The 23,099-nt window shown below is 44.4% G+C and overlaps 1 protein-coding gene across 3 annotated transcripts in view; it reads left to right on the top strand.

Moving 5' to 3' along the window:
- Positions 1–23,099, top strand: part of LOC121545320 (uridine-cytidine kinase-like 1) — a 42,122-nt gene that overhangs the window by 14,025 nt on the left and 4,998 nt on the right. The window contains exons 1-8 of one of the 3 annotated variants that reach the window (XM_041855737.2): positions 1,067–1,996; positions 8,804–8,997; positions 9,560–9,666; positions 16,583–16,753; positions 17,240–17,311; positions 18,091–18,280; positions 18,559–18,620; positions 22,278–22,297. In XM_041855737.2, the coding sequence (XP_041711671.1) occupies positions 1,938–1,996; positions 8,804–8,997; positions 9,560–9,666; positions 16,583–16,753; positions 17,240–17,311; positions 18,091–18,280; positions 18,559–18,620; positions 22,278–22,297 (875 nt within the window). In that variant the 5' untranslated portion in view covers positions 1,067–1,937. Of the gene's footprint in view, positions 1–1,066; positions 1,997–8,803; positions 8,998–9,559; positions 9,667–16,582; positions 16,754–17,239; positions 17,312–18,090; positions 18,281–18,558; positions 18,621–19,797; positions 19,815–22,277; positions 22,298–23,099 lie in introns of those variants that run through there. The other 2 variants (XM_041855735.1, XM_041855736.1) reach the window with 2 other exon arrangements.

Here is a 23,099-nt window from a genome sequence, read left to right as displayed (position 1 = left end):
TCCTGGATGGCTCGGTATTGTCTGGCTCGAAGCGAGCACAGAATGTGTTAATCTTGTCTGGGAGGGAGGCTTCGGTGGGCAACACACAGCTGGATTTGCCTTTGTAGTCTGTAATCCTTGCCACATGCGTATCGAGTCTGAGTTGTCGAACATCAATTCAAGTTTGAGTCTCTATTGTCTTTTTGCGTCCCTAATGAATTTGCGGAGCTCTTACCTGCTTGCCTTGTATATGTCGCGCTCCACAGAGTCATCAGGGTTTGTTCTGCTGACATTGAATGCTGCAGTACGGGCTCTCAGCATTGTACGGAAATCTCTGTTCATCTAGGGTTTTTGGTTAAGGTATGTCCGGATTGTTATTGTGGGTACAACATCAACACATTTTCTAATGAAGCCTGTGACTGATGATGTATATTCCTCAATGTTGATGGATGAGTCCTGGGTGGATGAATCTTTGAACATATTCCAATCAGTATTCTCAAAGAAGTCCTGCATCATTGAGTCTGCCTCCTCTGTCCAGTGCCTCACTATTCTCTGTGTCGGTGGCTCCCTCTTGAGTTGCTGCTTGTAGGTGGGGAGTAGGAACAGAGATGTGATCTGATTGGCTGAAGTGGGGGCGGGGGAAGGCTTTGTATGCGTCGCGGATGTTTGTATATACATGGTCCAGCACGTTGTTTCCTCTTGTGGGGCAGGATACGTGTTGGTGATATTTTGGAAAAATGTGTTTTAAATGTGCTTGGATAAACTCACCCGCGACAATACAGACCGCTTCCGGGTGAGAGGATTCTTGCTGGCTAATGATTTTGTACAGTTCGCTGAGTGCCGCCTTGGTATTTGCTTGTGCGATATGTACATAGCTGTGATAATAACACAGGAGAATTCCCTCTGCATATAGTGGGGTCAGCATTTTAGCATCAGGAACTCCAGGTCGGGTGAACAGAAGCTCGAGATATTTTAAACTTTGATACGCCAGGAATTGTTGATGAGGAAACATACCCCTCCCCCTACTCTTACCAGAAGCCGCTGTTCGATCCATACGGAAAATGGAAAAGCCATCTGTGTGTGTGTGTGTGCACGATGTCATGCTGCTGTCCCCAGACTCGGGTGTCAGGCACGTAGAGACACAGTGACGGCCCACTAGGGAATATTATTGCCCCTCCCTCTGTACTCCTCTCTGTCTTTCCCTCCTTTTGTCTCTTGCTCCCTCTCTCTGAGAAAGCTAACACTCCTCTGTTTGTTTGTTGTTGACTTGAAGTACAACTCAAACATGGAGGGAGCATTTAGAAGCTCTCCTCCTCTCTCTCGCTCTCTCTCTCTGTTTCTTTTCTTGTAGTGAAGTGTTGTGACAGTGACTGTCAGAAACAGATTACCAGTTGGTTGGCGGGCCTGGCAAGGCGAAGGTGTGTGTGTGTGTGTGTGTGTGTTGGGGTGTATACATCTGCAGAAGAGAGGTCTCTCTCTAACCTGCTGCTATTAATACCACCTAACGAACATAATCTGGAGGACAGGTTATCCTCTTACGTTTGTTGGCTGCACGGCTGGTTGCGGAGCACAGGGGAGGTGAGGGGGAGTGAGAGAGAGAGAGAGAGAGAGAGAGAGAAGGAGAGGGAAATCAGGCACTGCTGCAGATTCTTTCCTATTGCGCTCTTTATCTACAATGTTCTCTCTCTGTCGCTCGGAGTGAATAGAAAGCTAAACAGATGTTTAAAGCATAGTTTCGTTTCTCCCCCAACCGTCTCTATCTCTCTCTCTTTCCTTTCTTTCTCGCTCTCCCTTTCTCTCTGTTGTGGACGTGCCTAGCCAGAGGGGCAGTAGTACTAAGTGCCTCCTGTGCACTTGTGTATCAGTAGTTGATGTCAACCTCACTGACAATAACAGAACTGAAACACTAGTTAACATTTCATAGACAAACCATTATTCTCCTATCATCTCGTTTCATCATGAATACTTTGAATACAGGAGCTAGGATATCAGGCTGCTGGACTGTAACAGGCTGCAGGTAAGTGCCTCCTCACATTTATTTATATATTTATTTTTATTCTACCGTCTTTTGTCTTCTTTTTTCTCTATTTCTATATAGTTTACCCCTCTCTATCTTTGTGTTTAAGACTGAGCTCCATGTGAGCTGCGTCATTCATTTAATTTCATTGTATTTATTTAGCCAGGATAGTTGATTCAGTAACACCTGCCACTGTTTTTCAGGGAGTCCTGTACATGCCTGTGTGTTTTCATTCCCTCCACTCCTCAGTAGCAGTGACTAGTGAGTGATCCCTGTCTGTCTGTCTGTCTGTCTGTTTAAAAAGAGACGGGCTGGCAGGACAGGACCAACCAATCTCTGCTATAGCTAGTGAGCTTTAGTAGAATACAAGTTTTTGCTGTGATGGTGAAGGGTTAGCTATTTAGCTTATGTCATAGCTTACCTGAGGGGTATCCTATGAAGCAAGCTAGATCTACTCAGCGTTCTCTAAAGCTAACCATCTTCAGTTAGCTTCACATTCCAGCTATGGCTTCATCTGTACTACGAAGGTGGATATTGCTCGTCCGCCTGCCGCTAACTCTAGCAGGCATATCACACATAGCTAGTTGAACACCAAACTCTTAATTGAGACAATGCTGAAACATCAATCCATGGGCGAGTCAGTGCCACATTTTCATTTGTACCGAAATCAAAATAAAATAAAAGTTATCTTGCAAATTCAGCAGGCTATGTTGTGAAATAGGCTTTTAGAAGGGCCATCTTATTACTTATTGTTAATGCCATCTTTGGTGTGCATATCAATGCACAAGCATCTTTTTTTCCCACTCCTATCTATATATTTTTTATTAAGTCATACAAAGTGTTACATTGTGTGAAGTTTAAAATGCATTCTGTCGTTACTAAATGTGCAATGTGATATATTTTAACATTACAATTTTTTGACATAAAATACTAATTTGATTAATTAAATATTGAATTAGTAATCTTCCTCTGGGTAGGTTGGGTAATTTCGGGTTAGTTTGTGTAATGGTGAGTAAGGATGAGTTATGTGAAATCTGGAAGTAAGGTTTGCTGTGTACGCATCAAGAAGTTGTGTACGCATCAAGACGTTATTTTGTGTTGCAGTATGTGGAGTTGGGTGGTTAAAATGCAACATGTTGCATCGCCTGTGACCCACCATCTTGTTTACTGTTTACTATTATTATCAGCGCCAGGGGGGCCTGGATAGCTCCTCCATCTGAACTACTAAACTGCTCACATGGTTTGCTCTTATTTGCTGCTCTCTTTTATATAGACTTTCATGTTTGCAAGTTTGTGTGCGTTAGAGTGTGAGATAGGAATTTACACATTTAAAGAGATCAAATCAAATTTTATTGGTCACATGCACGTGTTTAGCAGATGTTATTGCGGGTCTAGCGAAATGCTTGTGCTTCTAGCTCTGACAGTGCAGGAGTGTAGGCCTCCTGTAGCTTGCAACGCCAGGGTTGTGGGTTCGATTCCCACGGGGGGCCAGTATGAAAAATGTATGCACTCACTAACTGTAAGTCGCTCTGGATAAGAGCGTCTGCTAAATGACTAAAATTTAAAATGTAATATCTAACAAGTAATATCTAACAATTTCACAACATATACCCAATACACACAAGTCTAAGTAAGGAATGGAATTAAGAATGTATACATGTGGATGAGCAATGACAGAGCGGCATGGACTAAGATACAGTAGAATATTATATAATACAGTATATACAAATGAGATGAGTAATGCAAGATATGTAAACATTATTAAAGTGACTAGTGTTCCATTTCTTAAAGTGGCCAGTGATTTCTAGTCTATGTCTATACGCAGCAGCCTCTAATGTGCTAGTGATGGCTATTTAATAGTCTGATGGCCTTGAGATAGAAGCTGTTTTTCAGTCTGTCGGCCCCAGCTTTGATGCACCTGTACTGACCTCGCCTTCTGGAAGATAGCGGGGTGAACAGGCAGTGGCTCGGGTGGTTGATGTCCTTGATGATCTTTTTGGCCTTCCTGTGACATCGGGTGCTGTAGGTGCCCTGGAGGGCGAGTAATGCATTGGGCAGACCGCACCACCCTCTGGAGACCCCTGCGCTTGCTGGCGGTGCAGTTGCCATACCAGGCGGTGATACAGCCCGACAGCATGCTCTCAATTGTGCATCTGTAAAAGTATGTGAGGGTTTTAGGTGCCAAGCCAAATTTCTTCAGCCTCCTGAGGTTGAAGAGGCTTTGTTGCGCCTTCTTCACCACACTGTCTGTGTGGGTGGACCATTTCAGTTTGTCAGTGATGTGTACGCCAAGGAACTTGAAGCTTTCCACCTTCTCCACTGCGGTCCCGTCGATGTGGATAGGGGGGTGCACCCTATGCTGTTTCCTGAAGTCCACGATCATCTCCTTTGTTTTGTTGACGTTGAGTGAGAGGTTATTTTCCTGGCACCACACTCCCAGAGCCCTCACCTCCTCCATGTAGGCTGTCTCTTCATTGTTGGTAATCAAGCCTACTACTGTTGTGTCGTCTGCAAACTTGATGATTGAGTTGGAGGCGTGCTTGGCCACACATTCATGGGTGAACAAGGGAGTACAGGAGTGGGCTGAGCACGCACCCTTGTGGGGCTCCGCAATTGCGTCACACCCTCCATATGTAGCCTCCGACCACTTTTTCGGATCAAGCATAAATTGGAGTTTAGTCTAGGCCTCCGCAAAGTTCACTGAGATGGGCGCAAATATATACACTACCAGTCAAAAGTTTGGACACCTACTCATTCAAGGGTTTTTCTTTATTTTTTTACAATTGTTTACATTGTAGCATAATAGTGAAGACATCAAAACTAGGAAGTAACACATCATGTAGTAACCAAAAAATTGTTTTATATTTGAGATTCTTCAAATAGCCACCCTTTGCCTTGATGACAGCTTTGCACACTCTTGGCATCGACCAGTCGATTAATTGTGGTCAGCCCTATACTTAACGTATAGTTATAAGCAGTGGCGTAGCACGCCCCCCCTGTCATGATTTAACTGGATTTGAACCCAAATGCAGACAACTACACCGAGCCAGAGAAGGTTTAACAGGTTTATTTACAAAGTTCAATTTGTCCAGGTTTCCAATAACAGGGGAAGAGCAAGTCCAGGTTTACAGGGAGGGTAACAGATCCAGGTTCACAGCAGGTGTGGTACCGTAATGTCCTAGTGTCCGTGGTGAGTCCAAAAGGGAGGTCCGGTAGTGGAAAGCAGGATGGTGGTGGCAGGAGTGAAGCGGAGGCAGGAGTCAGGTTCCAATAATCTGTGGCACAGGAGAAAAGTAACTAGAACAGGCCAAAAACACAAAGGACGAAAACAAGCAGGTTGAGTCAACAGCGAAACTAACATGGTCGTCTTGACTATGATCTGACGATGAGTGGCAAGTTTGACCGGGTCTTAAAGGCTGAGGTGATTATGGTGAATGAGCTGCAGCTGGAACCCTGACTCCCGCACACCAGACTTCACTCCTGCAATCAAGGACAGACAGAGGGGAGGGGGAGAGCAGAGAGAGAGCTACCTAGCAGCAGTAGGCCTAACACCCCCCCCCCAAAAAAAAAAAAAATATATATATATATATATATATAGAGTATTTTTAACAGTATTGAAAATTATACCATCTTTATTTGGAAAACCCCTGGATGTGGTATAAACTGTAAATGGCCCAAGCCTAACCCAGATAAACTCTACTGCTTTGTATTGAAGGATCTCTGTGTCCTATTGTTGCTTTTCAGAAAGAATGGGAAAAGCACATGCAGAAAACGAATTATATGCGGAGGCTGCCATGCATTTCTCCCTGCTTCCTCTCCATGCTTCCCCGGGTGGGATGGGTCAGATATGATAACGCTGAGCTCTTGTTACCTTGCTCCCCTCCCCCTGATGTTTGCCTGTCACCTTTGACCCCTTGGTTGTTCCACTTGAAGGTATTTAGGCTATAAAGCCGTGGGGTGGAGTAGCACAGGGGAGTGGAGCCACACAGGTAGTGAAAGTCCAGAACAGGAAGGAACATCTACTACCTACCTACCTACCTACCTACCTACCTGGGACTTCGTCTGATGCCATCCCATGCCCATGCGTCCAATGAAAAAGATGCACTCTGTAGGTCTACATGTATAAATGTCTGTTGCAAGTACCTGTGAACCAATCACAGCTGTTCTAATGTTGTGACGGGCAGCGATCGGGTCTGGGTTGGTGTTGGTTTTGCATATCCATTATGTGCATGCAAATTCACATTTGCAGGTTCAAAGTACTAATGCTGTGTTCGTAATCAAGTGGGAGGTGGGAATTTACCAGTTGTGAAGTCGTAAATACCAGTTGGATGCATTCACGTGCTTTGAACTCGTTGAGAAATGCTGATTGTCTAATTGCTAACAAGCTGCTTAAACCATAAACTAAAAGTACAGCTATTATGCTTGTAAACAAATGACAGTGTTCAAAAAACATATTAATACATGTATTTTTAGAAATAATGTTTTGTTGTTGCATATAACTGCCAAAAATGATGTTATTAAGATAATTACCTTAGTAGGTGCCGTCAGAGGTCAGCTTGTGGGAAAGTGGGAGCTCAGGATGATAGACCAGTTTCCCACTAGTAGTTACCAGTTGTAGGGCCGTTCAATTTGATTTTTCCTAGTCTTATGTGGTAAATACCCACTTGGTTATGAATGTAGCATTATGCTCTCTCTGTCAAAGATGGGTCTGCTAAGAGAGCTCATCTTGCAAGATCCATGCCATGTTTATGAGGCTACTTAGCAACCATAGGCATTTCAGTAGTTAGTAGTAACTAAAATAACAAGTTATACTACACTGTGTGCACAATTATAAGGCAAGTTGTATGTTTGAGGATTAATTTTATTATTGAACAACTACAGTGCTCTCAGTCAATCCAAAATGTTTATAAACCTCAAACCTGAATATTTAAGAAAGTAAAAAAAGGTTTTGGCTTTCTTTGGAGAATATCTATGTGTGCACAATTATTGGGCAACTATTAGTGTGCAGAATTATTATGCAACTAAATGAAAAACGAAAAGTTCCCCATCTCACTTGTTTATTTTCATCTGTTAAAGTGAGAATAATAAATAAACAACTCAAAATTTACAAATAAACATTTTTGACATTTCAAAAAAAAATCTGTGACCAATATAGCCACCCTTCTTTTCAATAACAGTCATAAGCCTTCCAATAATGGAGTCTGTCAGTTTCTTGATCTGTTGACGATCAACTTTTTGTGCAGCAGCAACCACAGCCTCCCAGACACAGGTCAGAGAGGTGTACTGTTTTCCTTCACCGTAAATCCACCGTTTAAGAAGGGACCACAAGTTCTCAATAGAGTTTAGGTCAGGTGAGGAAGGGGGCCATGTCATTATTCTTTCATCTTTAAGGCCTTTACTGGCTAGCCACACAGTGGAGTACTTCGATGCATGCAATGGAGCATTGTCCTGCATAAAAATCATGGTCTTCTTGAAAGATGCAGACTTTTTCCTGTACCATTGCTTGAAGAAAGTATCTTCTAAAAACTGGCAGTAGGTTTGGGAGTTGAGTTTGAGTCCATCTTCAACCCGAAAAGGTCCAACTAGCTCATCTTTAATAATACCAGCCCATACCAGTACCCCACCTCCACCTTGCTGGCGTCTGAGTCGAAGTGGAGCTCCGTGCCCGTTACTGATCCAGCCACGGGCCCATCCATCTGGTCTGTCAAGAGTCACTCTCATCTCATCAGTCCATAAAACCTTTGAAAAATCTGTCTTCAGATATTTCTAGGCCCAGTCTTGATGTTTCAACTTATGTGTCTTGTTCAGTGGTGGTCGGGTTTCAGCCTTCCTTACCGTGGCCATGTCTCTGAGCACTGAACACCTTGTACTTCTGGGCACTCCAGGTAGGTTGTAGTTCTGGAATATGACAGCACTGGAGGATAATGGGTTCCTGGTAGCTTCACGTTTGATTATTCTCAATTCTTTGGCAGTTAATTTGCGACCCTGTTGACTATTTGCAACAAAACGTTTGATGGTTCTGTGATCATGCCCCAATATCTTAGCAATTTCAATGGTGCTGCATCCCTCTGAAATACTTTTTACAATTTTTGACATTTCAGAGTCAGTTAAATCTATTTTTTGGCCCATTTTGCCTGAGGAAAAGAAGCTGCCTAATAATTATACACACCTTAATATAGGGTGTTGATCTCCTTAGGCCACACCCTCCCTCATTACACAAATACACATCACCTGATATGCTTAAATCCAATAAGCATTCCAGTTTATATAGCTTGGAGTTGGGAAATATGCATAATAATGATGATATGGTCAAAATACTGACTTGCCTAATAATTGTGCACACAGTGTAGTCCTATAAGCAGGGTTTCATGTGTTGTAAGTTGCAACTATCCAGGTGTTGATGTACTGTAACCCTGATCAATAACAGACACAACCCTTCCTCCCCCACCAGTGAAGACAAGCTGACACTCAGGGGACAAAGGCATAGCCTTGTCACACTTACACAACCAACCAGTGATCTTGCATTTGTCTTAGAAACCAACAACCTGTCTGTGTCAATGTGTATGGTAACTGTGATGTGAGCTTGCGTACCCTTGAGAAAGTTATTGAGAAGAGGGGAAGAAATGGAGTGAGAGAAAGGGATGGGGATTGACTCAATTCTATCATATGATTGACTTATATTCAGTGGTTCATATAGGAAGCAGTATGCTCAGGGTAAACAAAGTACTAGGTGTAAACAGAGCACTGATCAAGGGTCCATCGTAAAAAGGAAGTGACATGTTGCTCTTCTGTCTCATTGTCTTGCAGTGGGGGTGGAGAGGGCTCCCTGGACAGACTCCTCGCCTCCGTCAGCTCTGGGCTGGCACCACGGAAACGGACTACCAGCCAGTGCAAGTCAGAACCGCCCCTGCTGCGGACCTCCAAGCGGACCATCTACACAGCCGGCCGCCCACCCTGGTATAACGAGCATGGAACCCAGTCCAAAGAGGCTTTCGTCATCGGTAGGAACCCTCAGGAGAATTTAATAGAATAATGCTTCGTTGTCTGTTTTATGTGAGAAAAATACATGTCTCCTGCTTCCCAAGCCCTCTAAGTCAAGACACACACATGACATGGTGAAGGTCACAGGGTTAAGATCAGCTGCAGGGTTATTCCTGATCAAGTTGCTTGTGAATGAAACTACGTATTACTGTCACATCGTCCTGCACGTGAATGCTATCCTATGCTGCCGTGTGTGCGCATGTTTTGTTTGAGAAAGTAGAGGGGATAACCTCTGCTACAAGATGAAACCTGACTTTCTTGGTAATGACTGATAAGCATTAACATGTTAACTGATAATGGTTATTGATGCCCCCATCACAAGTAATTATTTGATATTTGAACACGGCAGGAGGTGTTTCTACACCACTGAACAGGAATGTTTCAAATAGTGCTCTTCTGATAGAAGAGACTCGTTCAGTTACTGTAGTAATTGAAAAGCTATTTTCAATTGAACCAAGGACTTTGAAGTGGTCTACCTCGCTCATCTCATCGGTTCCCATTGTGTCCCTGTGTGTCCTGCAGGTCTGTGTGGGGGCAGTGCCTCAGGGAAGACCACTGTAGCCAGGAAGATCATAGAGGCTCTGGATGTCCCCTGGGTGGTCCTGCTCTCCATGGACTCCTTCTACAAGGTGTGTGTGTGTCCGTGTGTGTGTGTGTGCGCGTGTGTGTGTATGTTGTGTGCATGCTTGTGTAGGGCCCTATAAAATCCGGAGAACGCAGACAGAATCACGGAATCCAGACATTAAAACGGAATGTATTGAACTTAGTAGGGAACCAACTAAATGTATTGAAATTAATTAATTAGCCTAAGTTTATCATAAGACACGAACAGAATGCCTCAGTGATTCGTATTTCCTGCAACTTTATGAAGAGGCAACGAGAATTCCCCCTGTCTGTGTGTGTGGTGCGCGTCTACCACTTTGTGTATCTGTTAGCAATGATGCTAATGAAAAGTCTTCTGGGAGATGGATAGATTTTCCCAAAAACCTTCTCAATTAGATGTTAACTACAAAGTAGCCTATGCTTACCTGGCAGAATTATATCATGATTATTTGCATCAATCCAGTGGGTATTTGTTTTGCAAACTCTACCACATGTGCACTACAGAAACACTGCTAAACAACGGCTTCTTGCTAGGTGCGCACTGGAATTAAAGGTTAACTACACCCAAAATCTATATTTCTCAAATTTTTCCCAGACCTCAAAAGTGGTCTCCTGATGTGGTTTAAATATTGTTGTGGACTTAGATCATCCAATTTAGTTGTTTTTCTATTTTAAAAAGTGTGGTTTTGAGAGCGAAAACCTGAAAAAAACAGGGGGAAACGGAAACCTAGAAAAGTAAAACAGAGAAAGATTTTTTTAATGATTTTATAGGACCCTACATGTGAAGTTGCTTGCACGTATATATTTGTTTACAAGTATATGAGCCCTTGTGTAGCCATGTGTGCGTGTAAGCTTGGTTTGTACAGTATGGGTGCTTATAACGGGTTCATGTGTGCATATGCGTCTTGGCAATCATTTTAGAGCCCGCCCTATCTAGTTTTAGAACCTCGCTCAATTCAAATGACTGTCACATACTAGAGACTCATCTTTTTCTCAATAACAGCTCAATAACAACACAATAACAACACAATAACAGCTCGATAACAACACAATAACACAATAACAACACTATAACAACACAATAACAGCTTGATAACAACACAATAACAGCACAATAACAGCACGATAGCAGCTTGATAACAACACAATAACAGCTCGATAACAACACAATAACAGCACAATAACAACACAATAACAGCAGACGGATTACCAGGACGTGTACTCAAGAGCATGCGCGGACCAACTGGCAAGTGTCTTCGCTGACAGTCTGTAATACCTACATGTTTCAAGCAGACCACCATAGTCCCTATGCCCAAGAAAGAGAAGGTAACCTGCCTAAATGACTACCGCCCCGTAGCACTCACGTCGGTAGCCATGAAGTGCTTTGAAAGGCTGGTCATGGCTCACATCAACACCATCATCCCGGAAACCCTAGACCCTCTCCAATTCGCATACCGCCCCAACAGATCCACAGATGACACAATCTCAATCGCACTACACACTGCCCTTTCCCACCTGGATAAAAGGAACACCTATGTGAGAATGCTGTTCATTGACTACAGCTCAGCGTTCTACACCATAGTGCCCACAAATCTCATCACTAAGCTAAGGACCCTGGGACTAAACACCTCGTTCTGCAACTGGATCCTGGACTTCCTGACGGGCCGCCCCCAGGTGGTAAGGGTAGGCAACAACACATCTGCCACACTGATCCTCAACACAGGGGCCCCTCAGGGATGCGTGCTTAGTCTCCTCCTGTACTCCCTATTCACCCACGACAGCGTGGCCAAGCACGACTCCAACGGCATCATTAAGTTTGCTGACGACACAACAGTGGTAGGCCTGATCACCGACAACGATGAGACAGCCTATAGGGAGGAGGTCAGAGACCTGGCAGTGTGGCGCCAGGACAACAACCTCAACATGAGCAAGACAAAGGAGCTGATCATGGACTACAGGAAAAGGAGGGCCGAACATCGATGGGGCTGTAGTGGAGTGGGTCGATAGTTTCAAGTTCCTTGGTGTCCAAATCACCAAAAAAACGATCATGGTTCAAATACACCAAGACAGTCGTGTAGAGGGCACGACAACACCTTTTCCTCCTCAGGAGACTGAAAAGATTTGGCATGGGTCCCCAGATCCTCAAAGAGGATCATGACCGGTTGCATCCCCGCTGGTATGGCAACTGCTCGGCATCCGACCGTAAGGCGCTACAGAGGGTAGTGCGTATGGCCCAGTACATCACTGGGGCCAAGCTTCCTGCCATCCAGGACCTACAATGAGGGAAAAAAGTATTTGATCCCCTGCTGATTTTGTACGTTTGCCCACTGACAAAGAAATTATCAGTCTATAATTTTAATGGTAGGTTTATTTGAACAGTGAGAGACAGAATAACAACAACAAAATCCAGAAAAACCCATGTCAAAAATGTTATAAATTGATTTGCATTTTAATGAGGGAAATAAGTATTTGACCCCCTCTCAATCAGAAAGATTTCTGGCTCCCAGGTGGCTTTTATACGGGTAACGAGCTGAGATTAGGAGCACACTCTTAAAGGGAGTGCTCCTAATCTCAGTTTGTTACCTGTAAAAAAGACACCTGTCCACAGAAGAAATCAATCAATCAGATTCCAAACTCTCCACCATGGCCAAGACCAAAGAGCTCTCCAAGGATTTCAGACCTACACAAGGCTGGAATGGGCTACAAGACCATTGCCAAGCAGCTTGGTGAGAAGGTGACAACAGTTGGTGCGATTATTCGCAAATAGAAGAAACACAAAAGACCTGTCAATCTCCCTCGGCCTGGGGCTCCATGCAAGATCTCACCTCGTGGAGATGCAATGATCATGAGAACGGTGAGGAATTGGCCCAGAACTACACGGGAGGATCTTGTCAATGATCTCAAGGCAGCTGGGACCATAGTCACCAAGAAAACAATTGGTAACACACTACGCCGTAAAGGACTGAAATCCTGCAGCGCCCACAAGGTCCCCCTGCTCAAGAAAGCACATATACAGGGCATTCTGAAGTTTGCCAATGAACATCTGAATGATTCAGAGGAGAACTGGGTGAAAGTGTTGTGGTCAAATGAGACCAAAATCGAGCTCTTTGGCATCAACTCAACTCGCCGTGTTTGGAGGAGGAGGAATGCTGCCTATGACCCCAAGAACACCATCCCCACCGTCAAACAAGGAGGTGGAAATATTATGCTTTGGGGGTGTTTTTCTGCTAAGGGGACATGACAACTTCACCGCATCAAAGGGACGATGGACGGCGCCATGTACCGTCAAATCTTGGGTGAGAACCTCCTTCCCTCAGCCAGGGCATTGAAAATGGGTCGTGGATTGGTATTCCAGCATGACAATGACCCAAAACACATGGCCAAGGCAACAAAGGAGTGGCTCAAGAAGAAGCACATTAAGGTCCTGGAGTGGCCTAGCCAGTCTCCAGACCTTAATCCCATAGAAAATCTGTGAAGGGAGCTGAAGGTTCGAGTTGCCAAATGTCAGCCTCGAAACCTTAATGACTTGGAGAAGATCTGCAAAGAGTAGTGGGACAAAATCCCTCCTGAGATGTGTGCAAACCTGGTGGCCAACTACAAGAAACGTCTGACCTCTGTGATTGCCAACAAGGGTTTTGCCACCAAGTACTAAGTCATGTTATGCAGAGGGGTCAAATACTTATTTCCCTCATTAAAATGCAAATCAATTTATAACATTTTTGACATGCGTTTTTCTGGAATGTTTGTTGTTATTCTGTCTCTCACTGTTCAAATAAACCTACCATTAAAATGATAGACTAATCATGTCTTTGTCAGTGGGCAAACGTACAAAATCAGCAGGTGATCAAATACTTTTTTCCCTCACTGTATATACTAGGCGGTGTCAGAGGAAGGCCCCAAAAATGATCAAAGACTCCAGTCACCCAAGTCATAGACTGTTCTCTCTGCTACCGCACGGCAAGCGGTTCCGGAGCGCCAAGTCTAGGTCCAAAAGGCTCCTTAGCCATAAGACTGCTGAACAATTAATCAAATGGCCACCCGGACTATTTACATTGACCCCCCCCCCCCTTTGTTTTTACACTGCTGCTACTCGCTGTTTATTATCCATGCATAGTCACAAATTACCTCGACTAACCATTACCCCCAGCAAATTGACTTGGTACCGGTACCCCCTGTATATAGCGTCATTATTGTGTTGCTTTATATTTTATTTTTTACTTTATTTTATTTTGTAAATATTTTCTTAACTCTATTTCTTCAACTGCATTGTTGGTTAAGGGCTCGTAAGTAAGCATTTCACCACAGTAATGTCTACACCTGTTGTATTTGGCGCATTTGACAAATAGAATTGATTTGATTTGACAATAACAACACAATAACAGCACAATAACAACACAATAACAGCACAATAACAACACAATAACAGCACAATAACAACACAATAACAGCACAATAACAGCACAAAAACAACACAATAACAGCACAATAACAACACAATCACAGCACAATAACAGCACAAAAACAACACAATAACAACACAATAACAACACAATAGCACTCATGCACTGTACAGCTTTCCTCTCACTCCCCCAAAAATCTGAATGAGATACAGTCCCCTGTAGCTCAGTTGGTAGAGCATGGCACTTGCAACGCCAGGGTTGTGGGTTCGTTTCCCACGGGGGGCCAGTATGAAAATGTATGCACTCACTAACTGTAAGTCGCTCTGGATAAGAGCGTCTGCTAAATTACTCAAATGTAAATGTAAAATCTGGAGATGCTGTCTACAGTGTTTTAATACCACTTAATCCCATTCTCTCTCTCTATCTCTCTCTACTCCCCCTCTCTATCTCTCAGTATCTCTCTACCCTGAGTGACCAGGCTTTTAAAGAGATGGAAAGATCCCAGAGGGGATAAGAGGGTAGATGTAAAATGAGAGGGATGAGAGAGGGGGAAAATAAGCAACATTTGGGTGAGCGAGGGTGAGGACAAGAGGAGAACGATATTGGCCAACCAACCAACCATCATTAAAAGAGTCGTCAGCCTCCCCTTACTGTGTTATGTAACAGAGTGACAGCCTGACTTTACTGCAGCTCTACCAGCTTTACTGCAGCTCTACCAGCTTTACTGTAGTTCACCAGCTTTACTGCAGCTCTACCAGCTTTACTGTAGTTCACCAGCTTTACTTCAGCTCTACCAGCTTTACTGTAGGTCACCAGCTTTACTGCAGCTCTACCAGCTTTACTGTAGTTCACCAGCTTTACTTCAGCTCTACCAACTTTACTGTAGGTCACCAGCTTTACTGCAGCTCTACCAGCTTTACTGTAGTTCACCAGCTTTACTTCAGCTCTACCAGCTTTACTGCAGCTCTACCAGCTTTACTGCAGCTCTACCAGCTTTACTGTAGTTCACCAGCTTTACTTCAGCTCTACCAACTTTACTGTAGGTCACCAGCTTTACTGCAGCTCTACCAACTTTACTGTAGATCACCAGCTTTACTGTAGTTCACCAGCTTTACTGCAGCTCTACCAACTTTACTGTTGGTCACCAGCTTTACTGCAGCTCTACCAACTTTACTGTAGATCACCAGCTTTACTTCAGCTCTACCACCATCTTTACTGTAGGTCACCAGCTTTACTGCAGCTCTACCAGCTTTACTGTAGGTCACCAGCTTTACTGCAGCTCTACCAGCTTTACTGTAGATCACCAGCTTTACTTCAGCTCTACCAGCTTTACTGTAGTTCACCAGCTTTACTGCAGCTCTACCAACTTTACTGTAGGTCACCAGCTTTACTTCAGCTCTACCAGCTTTACTGTAGGTCACCAGCTTTACTTCAGCTCTACCAGCTTTACTGTAGGTCACCAGCTTTACTTCAGCTCTACCAGCTTTACTGTAGGTCACCAGCTTTACTGCAGCTCTACCAGCTTTACTGTAGGTCACCAGCTTTACTTCAGCTCTACCAGCTTTACTGTAGGTCACCAAGTTAGCTCTACCAACTTTACTGTAGATCACCAGCTTTACTGCAGCTCTACCAGCTTTACTGTAGGTCACCAGCTTTACTGCAGCTCTACCAGCTTTACTGTAGGTCACCAGCTTTACTGCAGCTCTACCAGCTTTACTGTAGATCACCAGCTTTATTGCAGCTCTACCAGCTTTACTGTAGGTCACCAGCTTTACTTCAGCTCTACCAGCTTTACTGTAGGTCACCAGCTTTACCAGCTCCCTTTGGATCTTAACTAATGCCACTTTAAAATACCAGCTGTGAGTTAACAACCAAACACCATTTCCATTTATAAAATCAGCAGCAGTGGTAGTTGCCATTCATCACAGATCTAGGTTCAGTTTACCCTACCCCAAATCTTAACCTTAACCATTAGGGAGATTTTTTTAAAGTACTGACCAAGTAACAGTGATCTGGGGAAACAGTCTAACTCCTGCTCAGTCCCACATGCATTGATAGCCACTCTGAGATATCACACCTCTCATTCAGGCTTCCCAGGCCCATCTTGGCTCTGGAGTAGCACTGGAGTGGCTGGATTTCTATGACACTGTTACTTATAAAGCGCTTATGATTGAACCACGAGAGGAGGGGTAGGAGAGTGCCAAATACCAGGTCTTGAATTATAAAGGGCTGGCTACGGTCCCGTGCAATGTGTATGCGCTTACACACACACGCACAACTTCTGGCACAGTCCTCACAGGAGGGTCACAACGTTCCCGTCCCGCCTAAATTTAGTCAAGCTTACTTGAAAGGCACTCCAATAGGGGGAGTGTGTGCACATGCACGTCCACGTCCACGTCCACATGACTGTGTCATTGTGTAAATCTTGGCCAAGAGAGTATTATCTTCATGCTTCATCCACTGATTTTTCAGGGATGTCGTTCTGCTTGCGAAACGGCTCTGATTTAACATTATTTTAATGTTCATCCAATGTTGTGTGTAGGTTCTGACTCCTGAGCAGCAGGTCACGGCAGCCAGTAATGACTACAACTTTGACCACCCAGATGCCTTTGACTTTGGCCTGCTGGCACACACACTGAGGAAACTCAAACTGGGCAAGAGTGTCAAGATCCCTGTGTATGACTTTACCACACACGGACGCCAGAAGGAGTGGGTGAGGACACACTCAGATGAACACACACACACGCACAAACACACACATAAATGCCCCCCCACACACATGTAGAAACACGTCCCCTCCCACAGTGTGCTATTAGTGTGCTCCCTAATGAATTGGCGTTGGGGTAGGGTTATTGCAGTATAATCTTGGTCTAGATTACTCAACATCCGGAGTTATGGAGTCACTTCATGACGTTAAATTGCAAATCCATCCCAGATGCACAGTGGCAGCCATTCATGTTTGACTTGACATCTTTTACAGTTATCCCCTAACTATGAGAAGATGAACCCTGGTAACCATTAGCATGGGGGAAGATGGAAGGCTGAGACACTGTCATGTTTTACGAAGAGGCATTACCAGACACCAACAGCACAGGGACCTATTGTGACAGCACAGAAATGTGGAACTGTTACCAAAAACAACACTTCTAGAAGTGTCAAAACTGTACTAAACCCACAGCGTGTGTTTCATCCCTCACAGAAAACAGTGTATGGAGCCAGTGTTATCATCTTTGAGGGAATCATGGCCTTTGCAGATAAAGAACTGTTACAGGTAAGATTGGAATGTCCCTGTGCATTGGCGGCATTGGAGAAAATGTGCTCAGGTTGTGTTTGTGTGTTTCTCATGGTGTGTCTGTGTTTCTCAAGGTGTGTCTGTGTTTCTCAAGGTGTGTCTGTGTTTCTCATGGTGTGTCTGTGTTTCTCATGGTGTGTGTGTGTTTCTCATGGTGTGTCTGTGTTTCTCATGGTGTGTCTGTGTTTCTCATGGTGTGTCTGTGTTTCTCAAGGTGTGTCTGTGTTTCTCAAGGTGTGTCTGTGTTTCTCATGGTGTGTCTGTGTTTCTCATGGTGTGTCTGTGTTTCTCATGGTGTGTCTATGTTTCTCAAGGTGTGTGTGTGTTTCTCATGGTGTGTCTGTGTTTCTCATGGTGTGTGTGTGTTTCTCATGGTGTGTCTGTGTTTCTCATGGTGTGTGTGTGTTTCTCATGGTGTGTCTGTGTTTCTCATGGTGTGTCTGTGTTTCTCATGGTGTGTCTGTGTTTCTCATGGTGTGTCTATGTTTCTCATGGTGTGTGTGTGTTTCTCATGGTGTGTCTATGTTTCTCATGGTGTGTCTGTGTTTCTCATGGTGTGTCTGTGTTTCTCATGGTGTGTCTATGTTTCTCATGGTGTGTGTGTGTTTCTCATGGTGTGTGTGTGTTTCTCATGGTGTGTCTGTGTTTCTCATGGTGTGTCTATGTTTCTCATGGTGTGTGTGTGTTTCTCATGGTGTGTGTGTGTTTCTCATGGTGTGTCTGTGTTTCTCATGGTGTGTGTTCTCTCCTCCCCACAGCTGTTGGACATGAAGATCTTTGTGGACACGGACTCAGACATCCGTCTGGTGCGTCGGCTGCAGAGGGACATCACAGAGCGTGGCCGGGACATCGAGGGCGTCATCAAACAGTACAATACGTTTGTGAAGCCCGCCTTTGAGCAGTACATTGAGCCCACCATGCGACTGGCTGACATTGTGGTACCACGCGGTAAGATTTGGAACCAGCACACACACTGAAATAGTAAATCATGTATGACCATGTGCTCTCACACACACACACATTTGCTTACACATATTCTCCCTTACATTTAGACATTCAGGGGCGAACTTCCACTTAACAAAAATTTTGACGTAGTCATAAGTTGACGTCAATTGGAGACTACGTGAAAAGTCGACTTAGTCCCCTAAACCATTATAACGTACACAACATAATGTCATCACTGTCTAATGTCACTTCCTGTTCCTGGGTGTGTCGTGTCCTGGCAGGAGGAGGCAACATGGTGGCCATAGACCTGATCGTACAGCACGTCCACAGCCAGCTGGAGGAGGTGAGAGTTCCTCCCTTGACTCTCTCCTTATACTGTACACAGCTTGACAGCTCTACAGCTAACCAGACTGATACTAGCTCCATTACCCCCTCTAGTGGAACAAAAAAGCATTTTCTGTAATAGCTCTGTTTTATTCTTTCCTGAGAAAGATTACACAAAATGAAGTATAGAATTAAGAGCATGACTAGGGACTTATTCAATATAGAAATAAGAGTATGACCAGGGACTTATTCAATATAGAATTAAGAGCATGACCACGGACTTATTCAATATAGAATTAAGAGCATGACCACAGACTTATTCAATATAGAATTAAGAGCATGACCAGGGACTTATTCAATATAGAATTAAGAGCATGACCACGGACTTATTCAATATAGAATTAAGAGCATGACCAGGGACTTATTCAATATAGAATTAAGAGCATGACTAGGGACTTATTCAATATAGAAATAAGAGTATGACCAGGGACTTATTCAATATAGAATTAAGAGCATGACCAGGGACTTATTCAATATAGAATTAAGACCATGACCAGGGACTTATTCAATATAGAATTAAGAGTATGACCAGGGACTTATTCAATATAGAATTAAGAGCATGACCAGGGACTTATTCAATATAGAATTAAGAGCATGACCAGGGACTTATTCAATATAGAATTAAGAGAATGACCAGGGACTTATTCAATATAGAATTAAGAGCATGACCAGGGACTTATTCAATATAGAATTAAGAGCATGACTAGGGACTTATTCAATTGACATCATACAGTATGTCTATATGGGTGATCTGTTGCGTTGTGCCCTCCTGAATAAGTCTGATGAGAGGTCAGAGAGGTACACTGTAGGTCAGTATATTCTGCTGTGTGACTTGTGGTTCATGCACTAATGGCTAGCAGGGTTGGTGTGTCAGTTATATATCAATTCAGGCGACGGAAATGAAATTCCAGTTCACTCATTAAAATAAATGTAATTTTCCTTGGAAATAAATGTCTGTTTTCTGTTCCTGAAATGGAATTTCAGTTCATCTCCTAAAGTTGAACAAATTGAAATTGAAATTGTGGTGTTACCTATTTGACACGGTACTATTAACCTTACCCCACCTGCACACGGACTCTCTCATACTCCTCCCTCCATCCCTCCAACTCCTTCTTCCATCCCTCCATCGCACACAGCGTGAGCTCAGCGTCAGGTAGAGTAGCACAACTCTTTACTGTACCGCCGAACCCCTCTCCCCCACACCCCAATTCCCAGACGGGGGGCAAGAAGAGGGGGCCACAAAACATGAGTATGTAGAAGTTGCCCTAAATCACTGATACAGGGTCAGATATCCTTATCCAGTCCCAGATGTGGTTTCGGGCAACTTCTACTTCGAAGCCACAAAGCCAGCATCCTCCCTCTCTCCAACTGCTTGCTGCTGTTACACAGTATCAACCCCAGGAGCCCACCTTGTCAATGAGTGATCCAGTACAGTGAATGATGTAACAGCATCGATGGGAAATTAGATAGCAATAGTAATTGGCATGTCAACACGTGTGACACCACATATGCTGTTAAAGCATGCAGTACAAATACAGCTTTGAGTGAGCAGAACTTTGAGAGACTATCTGCCCTTTGACGTCAGACACGCCACACGTCACTTCTGTGTTTCTAGTGCTTCTATGTGCAGCAGGCAGTTGATTGGAGGATGTTGTTTTTTCCTCTACCTTGCATACATGACAGCTCACACACACCCCCCGCTGCATTCTGTGTCTAAAAATTATCTACTGAGACATCTTCACTGACCGCTAGAGAGAGAGAGAGAGAGAGAGAGAGAGAGAGAGAGAGAGAGAGAGAGAGAGAGAGAGAGAGAGAGAGAGAGAGAGAGAGAGAGCTATTGTCACAAAATCTTAAACCGCAGTTTTCTATATCTATTACAAAGGGATGAGTCTTTCCATTAAGCATGTCGGCCACAGCAGATCAGAGCGAGAGAGAGAGGAAGTGCGTTTGGCGTCTCTCTTTAGACACAGGATGTATTGGGGCCGGTGAGCTGTGAGTCGTACCTCGGTGCTTTACCTCTGTACTGCAAATACACAGTGTAGGTGTGACAGCCACTACCAGCCTGAGAGCAGCCAACGTGTACACACAACACACAATGGCACAACCGCTGACGGAATTATACTGACTATTGTTACTGAGTGGACTAACCGAGTTGAACTATTATTTGTAAATTCATGAAAAATATTATTTGGCCATTTTATGTCTTTTTATTTGTCTTGGCCTGAGGAATTGTGAGGATTGCTCACAGCGGATTCAGCTGTCACACACATCACTGTATCACATGATCATCCCTTTATCCATGCCTTTATTTACCGGATGTTGTCTGTTTCTTTTTCTTTTCTTTCTCTTCTCTGTTGTCGTCGTTGTGTGTCTCTGCCGTTGTGTGTCTCTGTCGTTGTGTGTCTGTCTCTGCCGTTGTGTGTCTCTGCCGTTGTGTGTCTCTGCCGTTGTGTGTCTGTCTCTGCCGTTGTGTGTCTCTGCCGTTGTGTGTCTGTCTCTGCCGTTGTGTGTCTCTGCCGTTGTGTGTCTCTGCCGTTGTGTGTCTCTGTCGTTGTGTGTCTCTGCCGTTGTGTGTCTGTCTCTGCCGTTGTATGTCTCTGTCGTTGTGTGTCTCTGTCGTTGTTTGTCTCTGCCGTTGTGTGTCTGTCTCTGCCGTTGTGTGTCTGTCTCTGCCGTTGTGTGTCTCTGCCGTTGTGTGTCTCTGCCGTTGTGTGTCTCTGCCGTTGTGTGTCTCTGCCGTTGTGTGTCTGTCTCTGTCGTTGTATGTCTCTGTCGTTGTGTGTCTCTGCCGTTGTGTGTCTCTGCCGTTGTGTGTCTCTGCCGTTGTGTGTCTGTCTCTGCCGTTGTGTGTCTGTCTCTGCCGTTGTGTGTCTGTCTCTGCCGTTGTGTGTCTCTGCCATTGTGTGTCTCTGCCGTTGTGTGTCTGTCTCTGTCGTTGTGTGTCTGTCTCTGTCGTTGTGTGTCTCTGCCATTGTGTGTCTCTGCCGTTGTGTGTCTCTGTCATTGTGTGTCTCTGCCGTTGTGTGTCTCTGCCGTTGTGTGTCTGTCTCTGTCGTTGTATGTCTCTGTCGTTGTGTGTCTCTGCCGTTGTGTGTCTCTGCCGTTGTGTGTCTGTCTCTGCCGTTGTGTGTCTGTCTCTGCCGTTGTGTGTCTGTCTCTGCCGTTGTGTGTCTCTGCCATTGTGTGTCTCTGCCATTGTGTGTCTCTGCCGTTGTGTGTCTGTCTCTGCCGTTGTGTGTCTGTCTCTGCCGTTGTGTGTCTGTCTCTGCCGTTGTGTGTCTCTGCCATTGTGTGTCTCTGCCGTTGTGTGTCTGTTTCTGTCGTTGTGTGTCTGTCTCTGTCTTTGTGTGTCTCTGCCATTGTGTGTCTCTGCCGTTGTGTGTCTCTGTCGTTGTGTGTCTCTGCCGTTGTGTGTCTCTGTCGTGTTGTGTGTCTGTCTCTGCCGTTGTGTGTCTCTGCCGTTGTGTGTCTCTGTCGTTGTGTGTCTCTGTCGTTGTGTGTCTCTGTCGTTGTGTGTCTCTGTCGTTGTGTGTCTCTGTCGTTGTGTGTCTCTGTCGTTGTGTGTCTCTGTCGTTGTGTGTCGTTGTGTTTCATCCAAACCCTCTTCTTTCCATAGAGGAAACTGCGCTGGGATATGTGAGCAGATTTGCTTATGATTTATCTGTGTTTGCATCTCATGGGAGTTTTGTTTTTAGAGAGTGAAATGGTATCACAGCTTGGTTTTTGTAGCTTAAGAGTGCAGTGTTTTAATGTGATATCACTCAACTCAAAGCTTGCATGTCCTCAATTCTAATATTTGGCAACACCAGGGGTTTGTTCAGTTTGGTTAAACATTTGCTACGTAACGCTGCGCTTGCTACGTTGCGCTTGTACTGAACGACACGTTTCCCCAAAACGCTCTTCAACGTTCTTGAACAGGCTTTGAGGTACGTTTGTTCCGTTTGGTGGGTGTGTTGGGTTGTGGCTTAAAGCAATAAGTGACGTATTTAAAGGGCAGCGGCCATGCTGACAGCATTCCCCAACCAACAACCCAACCCTTCCCCGTTTTTCAACTGGTTGTTCAGAACAGCACTGTTTCCGTTTAGTTGAATGTTGCGTCACGTTTCTTCGCACTGAACGCAGCCCAGAACTCATTGTGCTTTATGTTTTAAAGTCAGATTCTAGCCCAAAACCGCCTGGACTCTAGTATGTGTCTTTTTTCTTTGAATCAGCCTGTATTGATCTGAATTGAGGAGTGTGTGTGTGTGGGGGGGGGGGTTGGTTATTTTATTCTTGTGGGGACCTAAAATCCCCAAAAGTCCCCACAGGTTAGGTTTAGGGTTAGAGTTACAATTTGGGTTAAGGGTAGGGTTAAGTTTATGGTTAGGGTGAAGGGGTTACGGAAAATAGGATTTTTAATGGAAATAAATGTTAGGTCCCCACAAGGATAGAAGAACAA

This window comes from Coregonus clupeaformis, chromosome 30, assembly GCF_020615455.1.
Source record: "Coregonus clupeaformis isolate EN_2021a chromosome 30, ASM2061545v1, whole genome shotgun sequence".
Classification (NCBI taxonomy): Eukaryota; Metazoa; Chordata; class Actinopteri; order Salmoniformes; family Salmonidae; genus Coregonus; species Coregonus clupeaformis.
The sequence above is the reverse complement of the archived record's forward strand: the minus strand, read 5'-3'. Positions and strand labels throughout refer to the sequence as shown.